At 45.5% G+C, this 24463-nt stretch overlaps 1 protein-coding gene across 7 annotated transcripts in view; it reads left to right on the top strand.

Annotated features, from left to right (window-relative positions):
- The first annotated feature begins 8143 nt into the window (after positions 1-8143).
- The window catches only part of PECAM1 (platelet and endothelial cell adhesion molecule 1), a 72466-nt gene continuing 56146 nt past the window's right edge, over positions 8144-24463 (top strand). For 3 of the 7 annotated variants that reach the window (XM_077780394.1, XM_077780392.1, XM_077780393.1), the window contains exons 1-2: positions 22537-22788; positions 22877-22903. In XM_077780394.1, the coding sequence (XP_077636520.1) occupies positions 22725-22788; positions 22877-22903 (91 nt within the window). In that variant the 5' untranslated portion in view covers positions 22537-22724. Of the gene's footprint in view, positions 8323-13638; positions 13765-21769; positions 21860-22039; positions 22150-22321; positions 22399-22536; positions 22789-22876; positions 22904-24463 lie in introns of those variants that run through there. The other 4 variants (XM_077780389.1, XM_077780390.1, XM_077780391.1 and 1 more) reach the window with 4 other exon arrangements.

The following is a 24463-nucleotide window of genomic DNA, read 5'->3' as shown; positions in this document are numbered from 1 at the left end:
TGACCCCCTAACCCGTCCCGGGGAAGGGCTGCTGACGATTCCAGTTCTGGGGTGGGTAGGGGGAGTTCACAAGGTCAGGTGCAGGCCCTGCCCTGCTTCTCCTGCTTCTTCTTGGGACTTGCTCCATCTGTCTGCCTCTGTGAGTAAGCGAGCTTTGGTGTCCATGTCTGGACTGAGCTGGTGACCTCCCAATTGTGGGGGTCACCACTCAGGAACTGCATCATGTGACTGAATTCACCAGGGTCTGGCCTGCCTCTCTGAATTTGCTTCACACTCATCTAGAGTCTCTTGAGAGCCCATGGGAAGGACCTAGCATGTGCTGAGCTCTTCCTAGCCACGGGTCAGTCCATCAGATGGGCCAGCTCCCCACATCCACATAATAACACTGTGAGTTGTCTGATTCAAAAAGGGAATAAACCAGTCAGGGACAGATGGACCTAAGTGTCCAGCTGGTAGAGGCAGATCTTGGCTACTAACCAAGATGCCTGGCCATACTAGCTATGGTAGATTGTAGTTAAGAAGACTAAACCATATTTCCCTCCTTCCCTACCTACAATCACTGGGGAACACAGGCACCCCATCAACAGAAACCTTACTGCAGCAAATGTTAAAACGTTTATCTGCTCGGAAGAAACTTGAAGTGGCTTCTACCACACCAGCTAACAGAATCCTTGCATCCAGAGCTGTGTCGTATAGACCTAGAAATTTCTCTCTAGATCAAACAAGGATGCAGGGCATCTCTGCAGTTTGGCTTGTAATCATGAAAAACTGCAAACACTTAAGTGTCCATCAATCAGGAACTAGCTATTTACATTATAGGTGTTCCTTACACTGGTATGTTTTTTGACATCCTGTTCTTTTGTTAAACAGTTTTTTTGAGATATACATACCATAAAATTTAAAGTGTGCAATCTGATAGTTTTTAGGATAATCACAAAGCTGTGCGACCATCACCACAATCTAACTTTAGAACATTTGGGGGGCACCCGGGTGGCTCAGAAGGTTGAGCATCAGACTCTTGATTTTGGCTCAGGTCATGTTCCCAGGGTTGTGGGATCGAGCCCCATGTGGGGCTGAGTGTGGAGCCTGCTTCAGTCTCTCTCTCTCTCTCTCTCTCCCTCTGCCTTGTCCTCATTCATACACACTCTCTCTAAATAAATAATAAAATAAAATGAGAATAATTATAGTTTTTAAAAAAAGAATATTTTTATTACCCCAGAAAAGATTCCCATACATAATAAGGTCTTTTGGAGACATTTTTTAAAAAAATGAGGTAGTTCTCTATGTATATAAATGAAAATATATTCATAGTGGGCAAAAGGTGAAGAAAGCACGTTGCAGAAATATATGACATATTATCCAGGGGTGCCTGGGTGGCTCAGTCAGTGAAACGTGCCACTCTTGGTTTTGGCTCCGGTCATGATCTCATGGTTCATGAGTTCGAGCTCCACACTGGGCTCTGCGCTGACAGCAGAGAACCTGCTTGGAATTCTCTCTCTCCATCTTGCTCTCTGCCCCACTCCTGCACAAATACTCTCTCCCTCTCTTTTTCTCTCAAAATAAATAAATAAATGTTTTAATTTACTTACATTCTTTTTAAAGTTATTATTTATTTTGAGAGAGAGAGAGAGAGCATGTAAGCAGGGGAGAGGCAGAGAGAGAAGGCGAGAGAGAGAATCCCAAGAAGGCTCTGCACTGTTAGAGCAGAGCCCCGCATGGTGGGGCTCAATCTCAAGAACTGTGAGATCACGACCTGAGCCAAAACCAAAAGTCAGACACTCAACTGACTGAGCCAATCAGGTGTCCCAATAAATAAACATGTTTTGACCGTCCCCTGCTCATGCTGTCTCTCTGTCAAAAATAAATAAAACAGTAAAAATAAATAAATACGTAAGTAAATATCTATATATTTTTTAGAAATACAATTTTTTAATGTTTATTTTTGAGTGAGAGAGAGCGAACATGAGTGGGGGAGGGGCGGAGAGAGAGACACACGCAGAATTTGAAGCAAGCTCTGGGCTCTGACCTGTCAGCACAGAGCTTCACGTGGGGCTTGAACTCACAAACCTAACCTTGAAATCATGACCTGAGCTGAAGTTGGACGCTCAACCGACTTGAGCCGCCCAGGGGCCCCGATGCTATATTTTTATATAATTTTTTACATCAATGACATGTTTAGAAAGAAATAATAACCAAGAATGACATAAGCAATGGAGATGTCCGTTGATAAAGAAGTGCTCAAGAGAAGCTACTGCTGATAAATTTGAAGGTAAAAGAAACGATTTTTGTGTCTAACCTCATCTTCCATTAGATGGCGCCATTGTCAAATGTCTGTAGTTTGCGATGGGCGGGGGAAGGACAGGTAGCATCCATTAACTGTCCCTGCCTGTAACCACTTGGCTTTTGTTATTGCTTGCTTTTCTTTTAAATCACGGGGGGGGAGGAACAAGTTAAAGCCCTACTATTTCAAGCCAGTGGGGTCAATGAAATGAATGCTTACTAAAGGAATTTAGCCATTAGAAGAAAAATACAGTCAGACGCATGTGAAGACTGACAATTAGGAACGAGCTACTTTCCCTCCATCCTGTAAAAAATTCACCACTGATATCCTGATTATCAGAAGTGCAAAGTGCTGTTTGCTACTTTGGAATTTTCGGTAAATCTGGGCAGACCGGGGATTCCTACTCTTTCAACCATCAACAACCCCTCTATTATTTTTTTTTAATATTTTTATTTATTTCTAGGAGAGAGAGAGAGAGAGACAGCGTGAGCAGGGGAGGGTCAGAGAGAGAGGGAGATACAGACTCTGAAATAGGCTCCAGGCTCTGAGCTGGCAGTCAGCACAGAGCCCGACGCGGGGCTCGAACCCACGAGCCGCGAGATCATGACCTAAGCGAAAGTCGAACGCTTAACCGACTAAGCCACCCAGGCGCCCCCCGCCATTATTTTTATTCCACAAATCTCATTATTAGGATAATTTTATCCCAGATGGCATTAGCTAAATGTTAATGATTTTTCTGTTTTGTATGTATATGTGTATGGAGTTGATTGATTAAAGTTTCTAATGGACAAGGGACAACCTTGCTAAGATGATATAACTCCAGCTAAAAACAGGACAAACTTGAACTGGGTGGGTAGGAACAAGGGCCCTGGGGTCAGCCCCTGACCAGCCATGGAACTATGGGTGAGTTACTGTTAGCTGCACTGACATAGGACCGGGCCATAGTGCATATAAAATCACTTAGTATACTCTGATAAAGGTCAGTTACTATTACTGGGTTTTTCTTCAGCGTGTGTCACCTCATCCACAGGCAGCCCCTTCGAATCTCTTTCTCTGACCCACCTGCTGCTCACCCTGAGAGTACCCATGCTGGGAACCTTTAGTCTGGCTTTACCTTTAGGCTAACAATGAGACTGCCCATGAGAGCGTCTCTCCCCTGTTCAAAACGCTCAAATCACCCTGTTTATATAGTTGGTGAGCTAAACAACAGGACTCTTAGGTTTATAGGTTTACAAATTATCACTGAAGCACCCAGTGTTTGGGGGTGGTTTTTGTGAAATCCTCTGGGAGAGGGACCAGGGAAGTAAAGAGGACAGAGTAGAAGGTTGATGAGTCCTTTTCATTCAGGAAAAGAACTGATCTCAGATGGTGAATTAAAAGAACAGATTATCATAATTTTGACCGTTGGTCAGAACTTGGTACTTGGATGGCTTGAAGCCAGACCTACCAGCAGGTGGTTTTGTGTTTACCATGAGGAGAGCCACTATGCTAGTTTTAGAAAGGTATATTCTCTCACTGGTTACAGAATACAATTCTATAGGCAAACTGCACAGATACCAGAAAGTTAATTTTATTGGAGGAAGTGAAAAAGTTTCTCTCCCATAGAAGGAACTGAGGAAGAGTTTTTCTTTTTGTTCTTGCTGCTGCTGCTGGGGTGTGTGTGTGTGTGTGTGCGTGTGTGTGTGTGTGTGTGGTGGCAAGCGGGTATGGACTATATTTTCGGTTCTTAAGATGGTATTTTTTAAATGCATACTCATTTTCTTAGCCTTGGTTCTGGCCTGTGCAGGGCATTCAGTGCCCACCCAGCCCATAAGAACTGAATTGCTGGGCAGCAATTAGCAAGGGGTGGGGTGGAGGTATTTTAGTGTTTGGAGGACCCAGAAAGCAGAGACCTGCTCCTCCAAACTTGCAGATTTACCTTGTGGTTTCCGACCACAAGGGCTTGCCTTCTGCAGGCCCTACGGCCCAGGAAAACAAAGCTATAACAACTGTTTCAACTTCTACCCTGGTGGCATCTATGGGTTCCTGAGCTGTTGGTCGTTTTTATAGTTGTGTTTTGCCAGAAGTGAAAGTGGGGAAGGAGTAGAGAGGGTGTGCAGAAGGAAAAGCTTTACTTTTCTTCAAGCAATAATGTTATTCTAGGCACTGTGCTAAATTTACAAAGAAGTATAATTTGCATCCCATAAAATTTACCCTTTAGAATTCACTTCAGGGGAGCCCAGGTGGCTAGCCAGTTAAGTGTTTGACTCGTGATTTTGGCTCAGGTCATGATCTAGCAGCTTAGGGGTTCAAGCCACACATCAGGCTTTCCACTAATAGTTCTGAGCCTGCTTGGGATCCTTTTTCTCTCTCCCTCTCTCTCTGCCTCTCTCTTCTTCTTGCTCTCTCTCTCTCAAAATAAATAAAATAAACTTAGAAAGAAAAAAGAAGTATACAATTCAATGACTTTTATTAAGATTGACAGATAAAATATGGGATGCCCAGTTAAATTTGAATCGCAGATAAACAACAAATTTTTTTAGTGTAAATATATCCCTTGCAATATTTGGGACATTACTTACACTAAAAATATTTGCTACTTATCTGAAATCCAAATCAAAGGTCTTTAGGACTGTCATCTGAGACTCTTTACCTTGCCAAAACAGGACTGTTTTTCCCAAGGAAAATTCTAGTTTTTTTGAAATGTCATTTGTCCTAAGCCTCATTAGTCACTCTTCATCATGCCATGTTCTCTTGCCTCTTATCTTTGCATATGCTGCTCCCTCTGCTTGGAATGCTGTTCCCTAATTCTTTAGCCAGCTAACTCCTCAGTAGAAATGCCTCACCCCTCCTTCCCAGGGGCTTGGACACCTTGCTTTCTGGGCTTCCACAGAACTTGCCACACCATATCGTGGGGGGCAATAAGTAGTGGTAAGAAAAGGCTCTTCTAGGCCCCAACTAGCACTAGCTGTGTGCCCAACCTTGGGGGACCTACTTAAGCTCTCTGACCTTCCACTTCCTCATAGGCAAGTTAGGGAGAATAATAGTATCCGCCTTACAGTGTTTGTGATGATTAGATGTTAACACAAATAAAGCACTTAGAAAATGCTGGCACACAATTAGTGCTCAGTCAATGTTAGCAGCTAAAGAATTAACTTTCTTTAAAAAAAATTTTTTTTAATATTCATTTTATTTTTTGAGAGAGAGAGACAGAGCATGAACAGGGAAGGGGCAGAGAGAGAGGGAGACACAGAATATGAAGCAGGCTCCAGGCTGTCAGAACAGAGCTGAACTCAGGGCTTGAACTCACAAACCTGCGCTTGACCTGAGCTGAAGTCAGGCGCTTAACCTACCGAGCCACCCAGGTGCCCCAAGAGTTAACTTTCTTAAAGCAAGGCCATCTTTCATGCATATCCTCAGATCAAGATGCTTCAGCCATACGTGTCAGATGAATTCTGAATTCAGGGAAGGCTGTTTTCCAGCTACTTGTTTACGCACCAGGCATGCTGTTAAGCACCTTGACATGTAATATTTCAATCAGATCACTCCAAGACTGGGCCCAGGTAGCTAAGGACCAGCATTTCGCCAGTATAGCACGCAGTGTCCTTGAGTGACCCTTTCTGATTGCCTGAGAGCCCTTCCCATCCTTCTGGCCTGCCCTGGCTGGGCCTGGAAAGTGTCTCCACTCTCAATGCTAGGCTAGAGGGTTCTCAGCCTCAGCAGAGCCACATTACCCATGCGATCTGTAAACACTGAGAGATTCAAATAACACACACCACCTTGTCAGACTGCTTGGATGCAAGAAACAAACCAAGCCCCATTGGGGCAGCCAGTCTCCTGCTTCACTTAAAAAATGGTTTCACTTGGGGCACCTGGGTGGCTTAGTTGGTTAAGCGGCCGACTTTCGCTTGGGTCATGATCTCGCGGTTCGTGGGTTCGAGCCCCGCGTCGGGCTCTGTGCTGGCTGCCAGCTCAGAGCCTGGAGCCTGCTTCAGTCTGTGACTCCCTCTCTCTCTGACCCTCCCCTGCTCACGCTGTCTCTCTCTCTCTCCTAGAAATAAATAAAACATTAAAAAAAAAAATGACGTCTCCTTGTTTGAATCTACACATAAATTAAATTTCATTAAAAAAAAAAAAGAAGAAAAAAAAAATGGTTTCACTTTTAAAAAACAAAACCTGGGCCACCTGGGTGGCTCAGTCGGTTGAGCGTCCCACTTTGGCTCAGGTCATGATCTCACAGTTCATGGGTTCAAGCCCCGCGTCAGGATCTGTGCTGACAGCTCAGAACCTGGAGCCTGTTTCAGATTCTGTGTCTCCCCCTCTCTCCTCCTCTCCACTGCTCATGCTCACTCTCTCTCAAAATAAGTAAACATTTAAAAAAAAAGAAAGAAAAATGAAATGAAACTCTCGAGCAAATACTTAAATTTTAGACTAAGTTGTGTAGCAGCTGAGCCCCTCCACTTAAAAATACAGCATCCCTGAAATGTGTAGAGACAGAATGCAGACCTGAGGTTGCCTGGGACATGGGGAGGGATCAGAGATTGACTGAAAATGGGCAAGAGGAAGCTTTTGGAGTGATGGAAATGTTCTAAGACCAGATCATGGTGATGGTTATACAACTCTACATATTTACAAAATATAGCAAATATTTACATAAATATAAATATTGCTGAAACTCGGCAAAAAAAAAAGACATTCAGTTAAATCTGAATTTCAGGCACTGTTTTACCAGCTGTCTCTGGCCCATCTCTCTCCCTCACCAGACCTGTTTTTCTGTCATAAAGGGCTAATCATCCCTGTGCTGTAGGGCTTACATAACAGCACGGGATCATGTGAGGCATGATGTAAGATAACAAAACAGAATAACGGATGTGGCATACATTGAAGAGCTTTGAAGATGGCATGTGGCCACCCAGGTGTGACACAGTGCAGGGCCCTTGGGTCTTCCCGGCACCTGTGTCCCATGCATGCCTTTAAGAGGAGCCGGCTCCCCTTCCCCGGTGCCCTCCGCAGCAGAGGATTTTCGGTGCGGGTTTCCATCTGGCAGAAACCTCCTCTTTCTTCCTCTACCTGCGGTTCTGCACGCGCAGCTTGGAGAGGCACCAGGCCACAGACCAACGCCGGAGCTGGGAATGTGTGTGCAGAGAACCAGAGGAAGGGAAAAGTCCTCCTGCGGACTATCCCTCTCTGGCTTCCTGGTGATTTATCGCTATGGAAACTGAGCTCTTTTCCTCTTTGCTGCTGCTGGTGGGGGGCGCACATTGTTGATGCCATTGCTCAGAGCTCAGAAGTTCCTTCCTCTTTCCTGTTGCAGAAATGCCACAGCAACTTTTGTCCAAGAACTGCGGCTCACACCTGAAGGGCTGGATCTTGGGAAAAACAAGCTCGTTTGATTCCCCAGGGGTGATGGGGGCCTTCTGGGTAAGCGGAGGCCCGAGAACAATGCAGCCTCCGGGGCTGAACTGGGGCCCCGGCTTTCCCCCTTCCTTCAGCTTCCCTAGCTGCGTTTTAAAAATGGGCTCTAGGGCAGTCGCAGGTAGCATTGTGTTAGTGGCAGAGAACTTAAAGTCTTAAGTCCCTTTGTGTGGGCAGAGCCTTTCTAACAAGGGCCGGGTGGATGTGATCATGGGCAGGGCAGGGTCTCTTCCATTGCATGTGCCTACCCACTCGCGGAGCTCCCCCACCCCCCACCCAAGAGAAATCTGTTCTTGAAGGGTAAGGCTGGCAGATGGAGGGCAGATGCGGAGGGGGGCGGGGGAGATGTAAATGCCTGGGTGATTGGTGTTCAGAGAGCAGGCACACTGTGTCATCACTTCCACATTCACGTGAGTTTCAGGGGGTGTCACCTGGGGCTCGGTGAGAGCTGGCTCTGCTGGGGTGGGCCCAGTGCTCAGGCCATTGGCTCAGGGCACCCTGGGCCTGATATCACACCCAGGTCCTTGATGGGAGGACACTGGGCAAACGATGAGTGGGGACCCCAGAGACAGTGAAGGAGGCTTCCTGACCAGGAAGGAGTTCTTGAGACACTGTCAGACTCAGCAGGCCCGTCTCTGACTGCCCAGGTAAGCCATGGCCAACCTCAGGGACCGTCTCTGCAAGCTAGCCTAAGGAATGGGTCTTTGGCCTCATCTATGGGGGAAGAGGGGATTAAGGACACCTTACATTTATCCCTTCATTGTTCCAGAGCTCCACATGAGGATCATTTTCTGGTGCAACTGATCATGGAATTATCTGGGAGGGAGACATTCCACTTAGGAGCTGGGGCATTTCAGTGTATCTCTAGAATAATGTTCAAAACCTTGTCTTTACCTCCTCGAACATCCATGCTCTTTCCTCGGTCTCAAAATGTTTCTGTTCACTTTCCACCTAGGATGTCCCATTATTTGGAACATGTTTGTTCCTTGCCACCCTGAGAGAAGATTTCCAAGTTTTTTCCAGGTTCTAAGTAGCAGTGTGAATATTCATGTTTTATTTTTGTCAGTGGAGTGGCCTGAACTCCTAGATCCCAGGAGGGCCCCAGCGTGAGGGAGAAGCAGATAGTGACAGACGTGGTCTTGCCAAATGCCTTCAGAGCAGCTCAGATCACCTCTTCCTTTCAGTACAAGAAAATGAGCCTCTTGGAGGAGAGTGTTCGTGTTCTCCCTGATTTGCTCTGTGCCCTTGGGACCAGCAGAAACGCAGGACTCTCAGGGCAGCTGGGTGGCTCAGTCAGCTAACCGTCCAACTCTTGGTTTCAGCTCAAGTCATGATCTCGAGGTTTCGTGGGTTCAAACCCTGAGCAGAGCCTGCTTGGGATTCTCTCTTTCTCTGCCCCTCCCCCACTCACACTGTCTCTGTCCCTCTGAAAAGAAATAATTAAACTTAAAAAAAAAAAGAAGAAGAAGAAGAAATGGAAGACTTTCACGTAATGCTCAGCTTCCCCATCACCACCTGAGTAAGAGGAGAACTAGAGAGTTGAAGGCCAAAGAGACCGCTGAATGTGGATCAGAGAGCAGCCAACCAGAAGCTGAATCCTTCAGTGATAGGGAACTGGTCCATTTTTTAGAAAACAGAGATTTTGATTGAGATAATAGTGGATTCACATGCATTTGTAACAAAACATATAGGGAAAACCCTGTACACTTTTCACCTTGTTCCTCCCAATTGGTAACATTTTGCAAAACTACAATATAATATCACAAGCAGGGCATGGACGTTGACGCCACCCATGATCTTATTTAATCTCCCCATTTTCGCCTGTATTTTGTGTCTGTGTATGTCAGATTCTGTGCAGCTTGGTCACTCATGTAGCCTTCTGGATCTGCCGCCACAGTCCAGATACAGATGCAGATACCGATGCGCTTCCCGCCCCACCCCCATCCGCAGCCTCGGGAAGCCATCTGCCCTCCGTTCACAACATTTTGTTATTTTATTTATTTATTTAAAAATTTTTTGTTACTTTAGAAATGTCAGAGGTAGAATCACATTTTAGGGGATTGGCTTTTCTCGCCCAGCACATTTTCCTGGAGATTTGCTCAGTCTGTTGTTAATAGTTTATTCCTTTTTATTGCTGAGAGATATTCCATAGTGTAGATATACCACTGTTTAACCATTCACCCATTGGAGGAACTCTGGGCTGATTGCAGCTTTTTTGGAAAAGCTGGAACTATAAATAAAGCTGCTGTGAACATTAATGTACAGATATTTGTGTGAACACATGCTTTTTTTGAGAGAGAGAGAGAGAGAAAACCAACAGGGGAGAGACAGAGAGAGAGGAAGAGAGAATTCCATGCCCAGGCTCCATGCCCAGCGAGGAGCTTGATGCAGGGCTCTATCTCACAACTATGAGATCATGACCTGAGCTGAAATCAAGAGTCAGACACTTAATTGACCGAGCTATCCAGGTGTCTTAACATGTTTTTTATTTCTCTAGACAAATGATGTCTTTTGAAACAGCTCTCATTAGATCTCATGGTTCATGAGATGGAGCTTGAGATTCTCTGTCTTCCTCTCTCTCTGCCCCTCCCCAGCTCATGTGTGTTCTCTCTCTCTCTCAAAAAAAAAAAAAAAAAAGCAGTAAAAAAAAAAAGAGTAAACAGCTCTAATTAAAGCAGATCATTGAGGTGTGATGGATCCATTTAGAAAGCCCAACATGTTCTCACATTCTCAGTATTAGAAGTGTTTACACAGGCTCTCAACTTGGTCCTAAATCACATGAACCCCACGTCTGTCTATTAGCACTGTTTCCTGTGCATATTCTCATACCCCAACTTGGCTGCCTTTTTTATTTGTATGCATCTATTTATTTTAATTTTGTTTAATCAGGTAATGAAGCTCTAAAGAAACAGGAAACATCAAGACAGTTGTATAGAACAAATTGAAGGATTACATCCTAGAATAACCTTGGTAAATATTTCATGCTCTGTGTTCTTCACCTTTTTCAGACTCTAACCCCTTTGGTCTTTGTTCAAAGCCAAAGATTTTCCTATTGTGGGGCATTTCAAGAAGCCCTGAAATGTTTTTTTTCTTCTTCTTCTTTTTTAATTAAAAAAAAATTTTTTTAACATTTATTTTTGAGAGAGAGAGAGACAGAGCATGAACAGGGAAGGAGCAGATACAGAGAGGGAGACACAGAATCCAAAACAGGCTCCAGGTTCTGAGCTGTCAGCACAAAGCCCGGCACAGGGCTTGAACCCATGAACCGTGAGATCATGACCTGAGCCAAAATCGGATGCTTAACCAGCTGAACCACCCAGGCGCCCCTGAAATGTTGTTTTTCCTAAGGCATTTGTGCAAGGAGTTCAGGCCTTGGAGTCAGACATCCAACACTCCAACAGACTTTACCACTTAAACTGGCTGTGGCACCTTGGGCAAGTGTACTAACCTCTCTCAGAGTCTTGTTTTTCTCCTGAAAAAACTTCAAGTCAATTAACAGAAACCCTTCTCCAAGTCAATTTAAAATAATGCAGGGCTGGGGCACCTGGGTGGCTTGGTTGGTTAAGCGTCCGACTTCAGCTCAGGTCATGATCTCACAATTCCTGAGTCTGAGCCCCACATCAGGCTCTGTGCTGACAGCTCATAGCCTGGAGCCTGCTTCAGATTCTGTGTCTTCCTCTCTCCCTGCCCCTCCCCCACTCACTCTCTCTCTCAAAGACAAACATTAAAAAATAAAAATTAAAATAATGCAGGGCTTCACTGAAGGTTGTTTGAAGGGGACTTTCTATCAGTCTTGCTCTGTCTCCCTCACTCTCAGATGGGCTCCTCTCTTCTTGAGTTCTGTGTGTCACATCCGGGACTTTTGTCATTCTGCCCCCCTTGCTGGCACCACATGAGACTATGAGCTCTTTGGCTACATTTTGTTTTGCTTTTTGTTTTGGTTCCCGTCCTGCTTGCTGTCCGAGTGGTCAGACAGGTCTGCTCAAGTTTCTGCAACGGGGACACAGATACATGTTCATTACTCCGGGAACAACTTCATGGCCCTTCTCAGCATCGAGCCAGAACTGTGATACCAGCACACAAGCCACAGAGGCCACTTAATCACCTTTGCAATGACAAAAACTTCCTTCTTTCCTTTGTCTTTAACCCTGGCAATCAGCAGGTACACTGCTCTGACCCACTGGGCATTGGTTTTGACAAATATTTTCCTTCTTAATAGCTTATTTATCAGTAAGATGAAGAGATGTTCAACATGTACACTTTTCCCCTAGAGAGAGTCCCTGGGGGAACTGGCTTGCACACTTGCCCTCTTGCTGGAGGCTGTGTTTGCCCCACATCAGCCCGCAGGATGCTCCACAGCCCTCTAGAAACATCTCCCTTCCTCCCTCAGCTATCTTTAAAAACCTTCACAGGGGTGCCTGGGTGGCTTAATCAGTTGAGCATCTGACCTGGGCTCAGGTCGTGATCTCACGATTGGTGGCAGCTCAGTGCTTGGAGGCTGCTTCAATGGTCTCTGGGAACTAAGATCAGAAGTGTAATTTTTTTTCTTTAAATGTTTGTTTATTCTTGAGGGAGAGTGACAGAGTATGAACAAGGGAGGGGCAGAGAGAGAAAGACACAGAATCTGAAGCAGGCTCCAGGCTCTGAGCTTCAACACAGAGCCTGGCACAGGGCTCAAACCCATGAACTGTGAGATCGTGACCTGAGCCAAAGTCGGCCGCTTGACTGACTGAGGCACCCACGTGTTCCTGATGAAAAACTCTTCTGATTTAATTGTCCCACAAATCACAGATTGCACGTACTTCTCCACAAGGGCTCCAGGACAGACCTGGTTAGATGTCTCGCCGAAATCCAGGAGCCCTGTACCTAACAGGTTTTTATGGTTTTGACAATCTAGTAACCCTGACAACAAAAGAAACCAGGTGTGACTGTCATGACTTTTAGAAGAGCCTTGCAGGTGTCTGGGCATTTCCAGCTCTTGCCTGGAGGCCGCAAGTGCCCTCTGCCGACACTTGTAAGAGTTCTGATGTGATCTGCACCCATCTGTTCTCAGTCCTTGCACTGGGCCCTCCTCCTGTACTGCCTGCTTCATGACGCAGGCCAGGTCTAGCCCTTAACACCTACCCTGACCCTTCCTGGGCATGACCCTCACAGGCGGCTCTATCAGGCCTGGCCCAGTCTCCTCAGCCTCCACCGTTCCCTAAACCCTGAACAGCTGAGGTCTGAGCCCTCTCCATAATTTCGTTTGTTTGTTTCAACGAAGACTTTATTGAAGCTCTATACACTTCTTTTTTTTTTTTATGTTTTTATTTATTTCTGAGAGGGAGAGAGACAGCGTGAGCAGGGGAGGGTCAAAGAGAGAGGGAGACACAGAATCTGAAACAGGCTCCAGGCTCTGAGCTGGCTGTCAGCACAGAGCCTGACACGGGGCTCGAACCCACGAACCACGAGATCATGACCTGAGCCGAAGTCGGACACTTCACTGACTGAGCCACCCAGGCGCCCCTGAAGCTCTATACACTTCTTTATTGAGGTGTGAGCCATCTTAACTCGCTAGGAAAAGATTGTAGGGGATGCATAGACACACGTGAAGTTTTTACATACCTAATAAATATTCTGCTGGAGTTTTACAGAGGGTGGATATCAAGGCTCCTGTGATCTCTGATTTTAGGATACTCTATCTCCCCCACCTTTTAAACTCGGGACATTTTAGGGGGTTTCAGGTTAGATACTGGAAGAGAACAAGGTTGCCTTCACACTTCCAATACTTGGAGGCCCAGCCCAGGAATAGCACAGACCTGCCAGGCCAAAACGGTGGAGAGAAGAAGCTTCTAAGAGGCAATATATTAGCAGGAGCTCCTAGTTCCTCTCAAGGCAGGCAATGGAGGGACTGGCTGACAAATGAGAAGAGAACATCCTTTCGGTTCAGGCTCACACAGTCCCGGCTTTTGCTTTCTCCGCAGCTCCGCCAACCAGGTTTCCTGTTCAAGTTGAGGTGATGGTTGATCATGAGAAGTTGACCTACCCTTCTGCCAGCCCCAAGAGAAAGGACCAAGCGCTACACACAAGCTGGACTGAGAGCCACCCTGGTTGGTAATGTTTTAAATATTTTCAAGTATTTTTCTCTCTTAAATCCCCAATGCCTATGTATGCCAGAGGACAAACTGTAAAGAGATGGTATCAGCCAACATTCCTACCTCGTACTTCTCTTACTCTCTATGTTTTCTGCTACTTCTCCTCAGTCTCTAATAGTAAAATATTAGGAGAAGGATGGATTTCTAGAGTCTAAGGCAGTAGGCTTAAGAAGACAGTTTGGAGAAATGGCTGCCACCTTTTCCTGGGCAAAGTAAGGCTCTGGCACTCATAGAGGTGGGAATCTCCAGGAACTGATGGGGTGATATGAGGGATGGGGGATACCATGCCTGCTGGAAAGTCCCCCAAAAGAGGAGACTACGCTCTATTAAAACATGCCTTTAAGTTATAGACAGTGGGCTTCAAAATAATCCCTGCACACAGGGAATACCTCCTGATTCCCTGGGCAGGGAAGGGAAAGTGCCCAGACCTTCCCCCTGATAGTGAGGGGCTCAAAGCTGGGTACATGAAGAAACTTGGGGCTCAGTTACAATCTCAGCTTCATTGCCAATAAAGGGCTTGTCGGGGTTGAGCAGAGAACCTAATCAGTGTTTGTCAGACTGCTTTTTGAGTACATTTAGTATTTGCTCAACAGCCAACTTAAAAACAAACCTCTGGATCAAAACCTGATGATAAGCTGGAAACTGCCTGTACTTTAAACCAAAGTCACTCTTTGTATCTAAAATTCGTCCTACTGATCTTGAGATGTATCATGACCATTCCCAANAAGAAGTTGTTCCTGGCAGGGTAATTTTTTCCTTCAACTTACGATAAACCAATCAAGGTTTCCTCTTATTTTAGCGAAGTTTATTTTGTCCTGAATAGAAAGGATAGCGAAAAGGAGAGTGAAGACAAAAATGTATTCCCTTATTATTGTTATTGTTACCACCGCTGCCTGGATGGTATTTAGGGTGGTCACCCTCTAATGGATGTACTTTTGGGTTTGACAAAGGCATCTACGACATCATCACAAGGAAGCCTCATGTCCTCATGGACGTGTGTGGGATACATGAGGGCAGAGGAAGGGGACTTGTAGCTTGCTGAACATTTATATCAAAAGAATTTTGATTAAGAGCAGCCTGGGACAAATCTCCCGTCAAGTGCCATAGGGCTGTATCTTCATTCACCTACTGAATATTTTTGTTAATGACTTGGATGAGAATCCTGCTGACCTTCTCATAAAATCTGTGGATGATTCAGGGGCGCCGGGGTGGCTCAGTGGGTTGAGCGTCTGACTCTTGATTTCGGCTCAGGTTGCGATTGGGATCAAGCCCTGCTTGGGATTCTCTCTGCGGATGATTCCAAACTGGGAAGAAGTCAGAGGATAAAATCAGTTGTCAAGGAGATGGATAAAGGCACTGGTTGTAGAAGTAGATATCGTTTTTCCACTTTAGACTGATGGGGGAAAATCAGAGAGTCATATCCAGGGAAGGCCACTTCTCACTTTCTGTCTTCTGGGGGGAGCTTCTCCTAGCATGCCTGACTCTGTTGAATAATCTATTGATAAATCAGCCTCCAAACCCCTCGAGGGCAGGGCCAGGACTTCATCTTTCCTGGTGTGTAGCAGGGTGCCTGCTAGGGAAGAGGCCATCCCTCTGCAGGCACATCTTTGCTGTTTGATTAAATGGGGACTCCTAACGAGTCCCCTCCTGCCCTCCTGGTCCTGGGCCAGGCCTGGAGCAGAGCATTTCTGACACAGCCTCCCATCTGCAGCCCCACTTAGTGCCTGTTTTCCCTCAAGTCCCCTCAATAACCTGAGAAAGAAATACATGGGGAACTGTAGTGCTTCGGCCCCCTGAACGTTCTAGTGTTTTTGCACCTGATTCCACTTTGGTATAAGCGTTCCTGAAAAAGGGGGGTCCTGAGTGACAGTTGTCAGATAAAATACAGGATACAGATAACGTACGTCTGAATTTCAGATAAACCAAATCATTTTCTGGTCTGTCCTATGCAATATGTGGGATGTACTTCTATTACAAAATGACTTAGTGCTCTTGTGAACTTCAGTTGTAAGTGGGGATCAGGCGTTTTTATTTGCTAAATCGGATCAGCCCTACCAAGGCGGCTCAGAGGTCATTGTCAGGGGCTTCTCAGGACACCTGGCCCAGCTCACTTCTAACCCAAACCACCGCTCACACAAGAGCATGCAGACCCTTCAAACCACCACACACACACACACACACACACACACACACACACACACACACACGCTTCTTCCTATACTTTTGTGGGCTCCTCAGGCCCTGGTCTCCTCCACTGGGGCTTTGGGTCTGCCCTCCCTTCAGTGCTGTATCTTGCCTCAATGGGCTAGGGGCTGACGCCGGTTTTCTATCAGCCCCCACGTAGTCTAGATCAGCCTGAGGCCAGCCATGGAGACCAAATCCGCTGCTGTGGCCCAGTGGCTCACACAGCGGCACCTAGGTAGCTCAGTCCATCAAGCATCTGACTTTGGCTCAGGTCATGATCTCACGATTTGTGAGTTTGAACCCCAGGTCAGGCTCTGTGCTGACAGCCCAGAGCCTCAAGTGTCTCCCTCTCTATCTGCCGTTCCCCTGCTCACACTCTCCCTCTGAAATAAGTAAACATTAAATAAAACTTTGTAAAAAAATAACAGTTTATGGAGGTGTATTTCACACACCATAACGTTTAACTGTTTATAGTGTACAATTCAATGGTCTTTAGTCTATTGACAGAATTGTGCAGCTATTATCACACTCAACTTTTAGAACTTACTGTTTTAAGTAGGCTTCATGCCCAGCCTAGAGTCCACTGTGGGGCTTGAACTCACAACCCTGAGCTCAAGACCTGAGCTGAGATCAAGAGTTGGAAACTTAACCAACTGAGCCACCCAGGTGCCCCATTTTTCAGAACTTTTTAATCACCCCAACGAAGAACCCTCATACCCATTCATAGTCACTCTTTCCCTTAACTCCCCCAGCCTTAGGAAACTACTAAGCTGTTTCTCTCTATATATTGATTTGCCTACTTTGGACATATCATATAAATAAGAATCATATACATGTGGCCTTTCATGTTTCACTTAGCATGACGTTTTCAAGGTTTATCCACAGTGTAGCAGGTATCAATCCTTCATTCTTTTTCCTGCCAAATAATATTCTATTGCATGGATACAACACATTTTATTTACCCATTCATCAGTTGATAGCCATTTGAGTTCCTCTGCTTTTTGGGTATTATTTGTAATGCTGCTATAAACCTCTGCATACAAGTATTTGTGTAAACATGTTTTCATTTCCTTTGGGTATAAATACCTAAGAATGCAATTGCTGCTGGGTTATATGGCCAACTCTAGATTTTAAACTTCCCAAAGTGGCTGCATCTTTTTACAATCCCACCAGCAATGTCCATCCACACCAACATTTATTATTGTCTTTCTTTTTTTAATTTTGGTTTTATTTTATTTTTTTTAATTAAATGTTAATTGGGGCACCTGGGTGGCTCAGTCGGTTAAGTGTCCAACTCTTAATTTCGGCTCAGGTCATGACCTCAGGGTTTGTGAGATCAAGTCCCGTGTTGGGTTCTGCTTTCACAATGTGGAGCCTTGCTTGGGATTCCCTATCTCTCTCTGCTCCTCCCTTAACCCCTATCTCTTTCCACCCCCACTCTTCCTTCCCTACCCCACTCCTAGCTTCTCAGAAAAAGAACTTCCTGAGATTTATTATAGCAAGCAGTTTTTACTTCCTGTGGCTAATGAATTGCTGTGTTACAGATCTGTGTGATTGCCCTGGTATTCAAAGGCAGAAGCACAGAATGTAGAAACCATTCTGTTATTCATTTTACCAAGAAGAAGAAGGAAGCAGTGCTGTAAGAAGAAATATAGTTTCTTAATTAGTTACCAAGCAGATATGTGAGGGCTACACACATATAAAAAGCCATGCATCTGATGTTTTTTTTAACATTTATTTGAGAGAGAGAGAGAGTCTGTAAGCAGGAGAGGGGCAGAGGAAGAGGGGAACAGAGGATCGGAAGCAGGCTCCGTGCTGACAGCAGAGAGCTCGATGTGGGGCTCGAACTCATGAACCCTGAGATCATGACTGGAGCCAAAGTCTGATGCTTAACCGACTGAGCCACCCAGGTGCCCCTTAACTGGTAATTTTTTAAAAACTGAACTAGGAAACTTTCCATTTATATATTTTTAATTTTTAATAAGACATTCAGACTTCACAAATAAAGAATAAGGAGCATGATCATCTTTTCAATGGATAAAATAAATGAGGGCGAATATACACTCCAGTTTTTACATAATAGCCCCAGTGGGGGGGAGAGGGGAGGAAGAGCTAGAGAGAACTAGAAAGAGTGGTTCCCACAGAAGGAGAGGGAGAGGGAGACAGGCCCAGAGAGAGCGGGGGTGGGGAGGCTCTCCTGTGAAGGATCAGCCTCTTACTGACTTGGCTCCCAGGATCTCAGCACAAGTCACCCTGTACTATTGTCCTGGCCGGAGTGGGGTGGGTACGACAGACAGTCTTTCCAAACGATTTCCAGCACCTGAGACACAGCTTTTTATTTTAGACTTTCATTTCATAATTTGATTTTTAATAGGTAACACATTTACATGACTTCAAAACTAAAAAAGACACAAGGTTTATAAAGAAAAGCACACTGGAAGCTACAAAAACATTGCTGTTTGTGAAGAGGTGTGTCGTGTCCGTGGGCCAGGATACTCGGTAAGTCTAAGATGTCACTTCTCCCCAAGCAGTTTTACAGATTCAATACCATTCCAGCCAAAATCTCAGAAGGCCTTTTTTTAGATAGAAATTGAGAAGTTGATTTTTTTTTAAGTTTATTTATTTATTTTGAGAAAGAGTGAGAGAGAAAGTGCACGCACGTGCACAAATGGGGAAGAGGTAGAGAAAGAGGCAGAGAGAATCGTAAGCAGGCTCTGCACTATCACCGCAGAGCCTGATGCAGGGCTTGAACTCACGAACTGTGAGATCGTGACCTGAGCCCAAGTCAGAGGCTTAACGACTGAGCCACAAAGTTGCCCAGAGAAATTGATTTTAAAATGCACAGGGAAGGACAAAGGGCCTAGAATAGCTCAAATCGAGACAGAGCAGGGATTGGACTCCAGCGCCCTCAACTCAGACCACAAAATCCAGCATTCTTTGATAGCTGAGAGCCAGTGCCTCTGATGAGCACACCTTGCAGGAATGCAGAAGGAGGCTGCTTGCCAGAGGGATGCCACGACCCAGACTGGTGAAGACTGAACCAAACCAGTCTGTGCTAGGATGGGCCCAGCACTGAACTTTCACCGACTTTGCCCCCCATCATGCCATGCATGGCAAAGCACCTTGTGTCCATCGCACTGCGATCTGTATCTCTTTCCACCTTTACCTGTTAGACGGCACTCCCTACCTGCCTCAGCCTCTTTAAAAACTTCCCCCAGCCTTTGTTCAGAGTGCGAGCATGAAGACCTTTCCCCTGTGCTGTCTCCCTTGAACTCCAGCATAAACCCCAATAAAAGGCCTTGTCTGGAACTTCTAGTTTGGCTGCTAGTAAATTTCTGTTCCTTGGAGAGTCCAAGGACCCAGGTTGGTAACAAATGTGGAACAACTAGAACTCTCATACCTCGCTGGCGGCAATGTAGGATAGTATACAGCCACTTTTGGAAAACAGTTGGCAGTTTCTTAAAATGTTAAAACATACATCTACCATATAACTCAGGCATTCTACTCCTGGCTATTTATTTACCCAAGAGAAATCAAAGTGTATGTCTGTACAGGGGCATCTGGGTGACTCAGTCGGTTAAGCTTCTAAGTTTGGCTCAGGTCATGATCTCACGGTTCAGGAGTTTGAGCCCTGCGTCGGGCTCTGTGCTGACAGCTCAGAGCCTGGAGCCTGCTTCAGATTCTGTGTCTCTGTCTCTCTCTGTCCCTTCCATGCTCACGCTCTCTCTTTCTCTGAAAAATAAATAAATATTAAAAATTTTTTTCAATTTTTTTAAATTTCTGAGAGAGAGAGAGAGAGAGAGAGTGAGCAGGGGAGGGTCAGAGAGAGATGGAGACACAGAATCCAAAACAGGCTCCAGGCTCTGAGCTGTCAGCACAGAGCCCGACGCAGGGCTCAAACTCCTGAACCGTGAGATCATGACCTGAGCCAGTCGGACACTTAACCGACTGAGCCACCCAGGTGCCCTCCCCCGCCAAAACTTTTTAAGTGTATGTCCTTACAGAGGCATGTTCATAGCAGTTCTCTATTAGCTCAAAATTGGAAACAACTCAAAATTCATTGATAAATAATGGTTTTTAAAAAAATGATATATTCATGCAATGGAATACTACTCAGCAATAAGAAGAAATTAATAATTGACGATGCTGAAAGAAGATAGAAACATCCACACCCCCCCACACACATAGTACATACTGTATGATTCTGTTTTTATAAAATTCTAAGAATATAAATGCTAAGAGTTCAAGCCCCATGTCAGTCTCTGTGCTGACAGCTCAGAGCCTGGAGCCTGCTTCAGATTCTGTGTCTCCCTCTCTCTGCCCCTCCCCAGCTCGTGCTCTGTCTCTCTCTGTCTCAAAAATAAATAAAGGTTTAAAAAGAATAAAGTATTAATACTTATTTTGGGGCACCTGGCTGGCTCAGTCCTTTAAGTGTCTGACTTCAGCTTGGCTCCTGATCTCACAGTTCATGGGTTTGAGTCCTCTTCAGGCTGTATGCAGAGCCTGCTTCGGATCCTCTGTCTCCCTCTCTCTCTGCCCCTCTCCTGCTCACTCTCTCTCTTTCTCTTTCTCTCTCTCAAAAATAAATAAACATTAAATAAATAAAATAGTAACATTTATCTTGAAATGAAGCTTTATTTTCTCATGGTGTTCTAAATCTATTAGCATTGTATATGAAACAATGACTAAGGTTTAGAAGTTTACTTGGGAACCGGAGGGGGCATTGGGTGGGACATTTATCACCATTGCTTGAAAGTCACCTTGAGAAGCACAGGCTGGTTACAGTATAGAAAAATTGCCTTTTTTACTATTGCTGTTGTTTATTTTTGAGAGAAACAGAGACAGAGTACAAGCTAGGGAGGGACAGAGAGAGAGAGAGAGAGAGAGAGAGAGAGACAGTCCGTAACAGGCTCCAGGCTCTAAGCTGTCAGCACAGAACCCAACGCGGGGTTCAAACCCACAAACCGTGAGATCATGATCTGAGTCAACGCTTAACTGACTGAGCTATCCAGGTGCTCCCAAAAGTTATCTTTGAAGCCAACATTTATTTTAGGACTCATGGTGTAGTGTTTCTTTTTTCTTGCCAAATAGAAATTTGGTAGATGGGTGGGGGTAATTTCCAGTAGGTTGCTAAACAAAAGAGTTTACAATGGGGGAATAGAGGATGCAAAACAACAGAAGAAAAAGAGCTACGTTGCTCTTTCATAGATAGCTTTTATCATAACTTCCATTGCACCATAGGTCAGAGAAAGGAATTGTTTTCTAGCTGGAAGCCATCCCTTCTTGGTATTTGCCCTGCAGCAGAGAAGTCTTTGGTTTCTATTGTTCCAGTTTGAACTTGACTTAGATTTATCTTTCGGCAGTAACAGAGGGAAGTGTTTCAGAAACAACGCTGCCCTCTGACCTCAGTGCAGTAATAGTCTAATTCAGACAATACTGTTAACTTGTCTTCATTCACTCGGTTATCCACTCTATTAATGTTTTTTGATCATCTGCGAGGTACCAGACACTGTCCCTGCCATCATGCGGGGCCAGCCAGCCACGTGACCGAGAACCAGCCATTATTGCACACTGTAGAAAAAGCCTCACCCAGGGAAGACCAGGGGGGTGAGGAATGCAGACAGGGATGCAGAGGAAGGGCATCTCAGTGTGGGAGAGACACAGGAGAATTCTGGAAGAGTGGATACGTAAATTGAGTTATGACACGTGAGTAGGAATAGGCCAGAAAAGGAGAGGGGAAGAGTACTCTAGGGAGGGGTATGGCAAAGATAAAGGTGCAGACACGTGATGTGTTCTGGGAACTATAAATTCTGGCAACCAGAATGTAGGGGAAAGGAAAGAATGGGTGAGAGACCCAGCTGGAGAGGTAAGCAAGGGCTGGATGGTGGAGGATTATAAACTGACTTTCCCTGGAGGGCAGTGGGGAGCTGTTGCAAGATTTCAAGCGGGGGAATGAAAGCACCTGATTTATGTCTTAGAAAGCTCTCCGTGGCCTGATATACTCTGTATGTTTAAAACTACAGGCTGGAGGTGAGCCACCGAAAGGCATGGATACCTCACAGACCTGCCTTCATTCACACTGAAACCAACCGCAGAAGCCAGGGAGAGCCTCCTAGGTCCAGCAAGTTCCAAGCTGAGCTTGCCCCACAGTGGCAGGTCTGTCTGGTGAACCTGCCATTTTCTGGAAAAGTCAGCCCTGTCCCATAGCATGACCAGGAAAGGCAGGAGGTCCAGATTTACACTGTGTGGAGAGGCCCATTGGGTTTGGGGTCAGGAGATGGGGGATGGCTCAGGGAAACTGACAGATCTCGTTGGGATCTCTCCACAGAGGGAAGCCCTTTGGGTAGAGGTTGGAAGGAGGGAAGAACCCTCTCACCCTGCCCTGAGAAGGGGCTCTACACCCAGGTGAGACAGGAGGGTCGGGAGCACTAAGGCAAATGTCATGTGTAACTTTAAAACAAAGAGTCTGCAGTCAGTGGCTGGTCAGGAAGGCCAGTCATTTCCTGAGGGGATATCAGGCCAGCCCATGCTTCATTGTTCCCAGTTTCCAGCAATGGCAGCCATTACCTGACCAGCACCGTGGCCAGTCCCTCTGCCTGGAGTGCCAGAAGTTACAGAGTGGTTTCTCTGCTTTCACAGGGCAGATTTATCAGTGCCACGTGGGAAGTGTCTTCTGCCCCAGGGGCATGGCCCGAAGACAGAACTAACTGCCTCAAGTCTTTGCTCTCAGGATGCAGCTGGAGGGGGCCCAAGAGGGCAAGATGTGGCTGGGAATTCTGCTGGCGCTTACGCTTTGTGAGTTTTTATTCTCTTTCCAACATTCCTTAAACTTCATGATAATCAAAGCTAATGAAAATCAGCATATTTCTTCTGTCTTTTCCAGGTCCAGGCCTTGAAGGACAAGAAAACTGTAAGTTGTAAAGTTTTCTACCTAGCTTCGCTATCTTTTCGGGATTCTTAAAACTCACAACAAATCGCTTGGGCTTCATGTTTATAACAACTGAGAAAAAACAACTGGCATTTTTGGAAGGCTTTTAGAATAAAATGCTTCTTCTAAGCCAAGTTCTAATCAGCATGTTCTAGAAGTCGCATGCATTTTTTTTTCTAGAAACAAGAAGATGCTGTTTGTTACGAATGGGGAAGTGATTTTAAAAAAAGGAATGATTTCATAATTTGGTTTTTGTTGTTTTACCATAAATTTCTTATTTTTTATTCTCCCTTATCCCCCATTGGTTTTGTTCACAAATGAGGTATCATCAATTTGTTAGATTCATGAAGACAGAACATAAATTGTTATGACTTTTCCTTCTAAATGATCTAAAACGGGTATTGGACTTTGCTTCCCATCGAGCTGTGAAGCTATGATAACGTGTGTAATGTTTTGTGCTTGCGCCCAGGAAGGGGGGCGTCTGCCTATCTTTAAAGACTGGTTTAGGGGCGCCTGGGTGGCTTAGTCGGTTAAGAGTCCGACTTTCGCTTAGGTCATGATCTCGCGGTTCGTGGGTTCGAGCCCCGCGTCGGGCTCTGTGCTGACCGCCAGCTCAGAGCCTGGAGCCTGTTTCGGTCTGTGACTCCCTCTCTCTCTGACCCTCCCCTGCTCACGCTGTCTCTCTCTCTCTCTCCTAGAAATAAATTTAAAAAAAAAACATTTAAAAAAAAATAAAGACTGGTTTATCATCCACTTTTAGAGCTAATTCTGAATCTTTAAGACAAGATAAGATGCTCTGTTGGATCTGGGGGCTAAATGGGGGGAGAGCCCACAGAAGAGGGTCCTCTTGTCACTCGGCAGAAGAACAGGCTTGACTGGGCTGTAGGCGGTTGTTTAGCTCTTCGGAGATGATGTGCACGGATGATGCTTGTTTGCGGAGCCCGGGCTTAGAGCAGTGGCTCTGGGATTGGGAGCGCCAGCATGGCCACTAGCAAAGCCGGTCTGCTGGTCTCCTGTCCATGTGCTTTAGTGGGCATTTGACTCCCACGGCAACTCATGGAGACGAGATATCCATGATCTTCGTAAGCATCCTAATGGACTGATGATGTCTCTGTGACTCCAAGGAAATAACCAACTGGCCCAAGTGAGAGCCAGTTAGCAGGCACTGGCACTGGCCACTGTTTGAAGTATGCCTCTCTGTCTGAAGCCATAGACCCAACTCAGAGCTTAAAAGCCACTTTCACTTTGCTTCTTTGTGCTTTTTTCCACCCAAACTGTAGAATGGGGATGACAAGAAAATTGATCCCATAAAGTCTGTACAGAAGATGAGATTAGATAAAAGGAGGTAACTTACCTGCGGGGCATGCAATGGCTAACAATAGTTTATTTTTTTTATTTAAAAAAAATTTTTTTTTAATGTTTTATTTATTTCTAGGAGAGAGAGAGACAGCATGAGCAGGGGAGGGTCAGAGATAGAGGGAGACACAGAATTGGAAACAGGCTCCAGGCTCTGAGCTGGCTGTCAGCACAGAGCCCGACGCG

This window comes from Crocuta crocuta, unplaced genomic scaffold, assembly GCF_008692635.1.
Source record: "Crocuta crocuta isolate KB4526 unplaced genomic scaffold, BGI_CrCroc_1.0 scaffold288, whole genome shotgun sequence".
Classification (NCBI taxonomy): domain Eukaryota; kingdom Metazoa; phylum Chordata; class Mammalia; order Carnivora; family Hyaenidae; genus Crocuta; species Crocuta crocuta.
The sequence above is the reverse complement of the archived record's forward strand: the minus strand, read 5'-3'. Positions and strand labels throughout refer to the sequence as shown.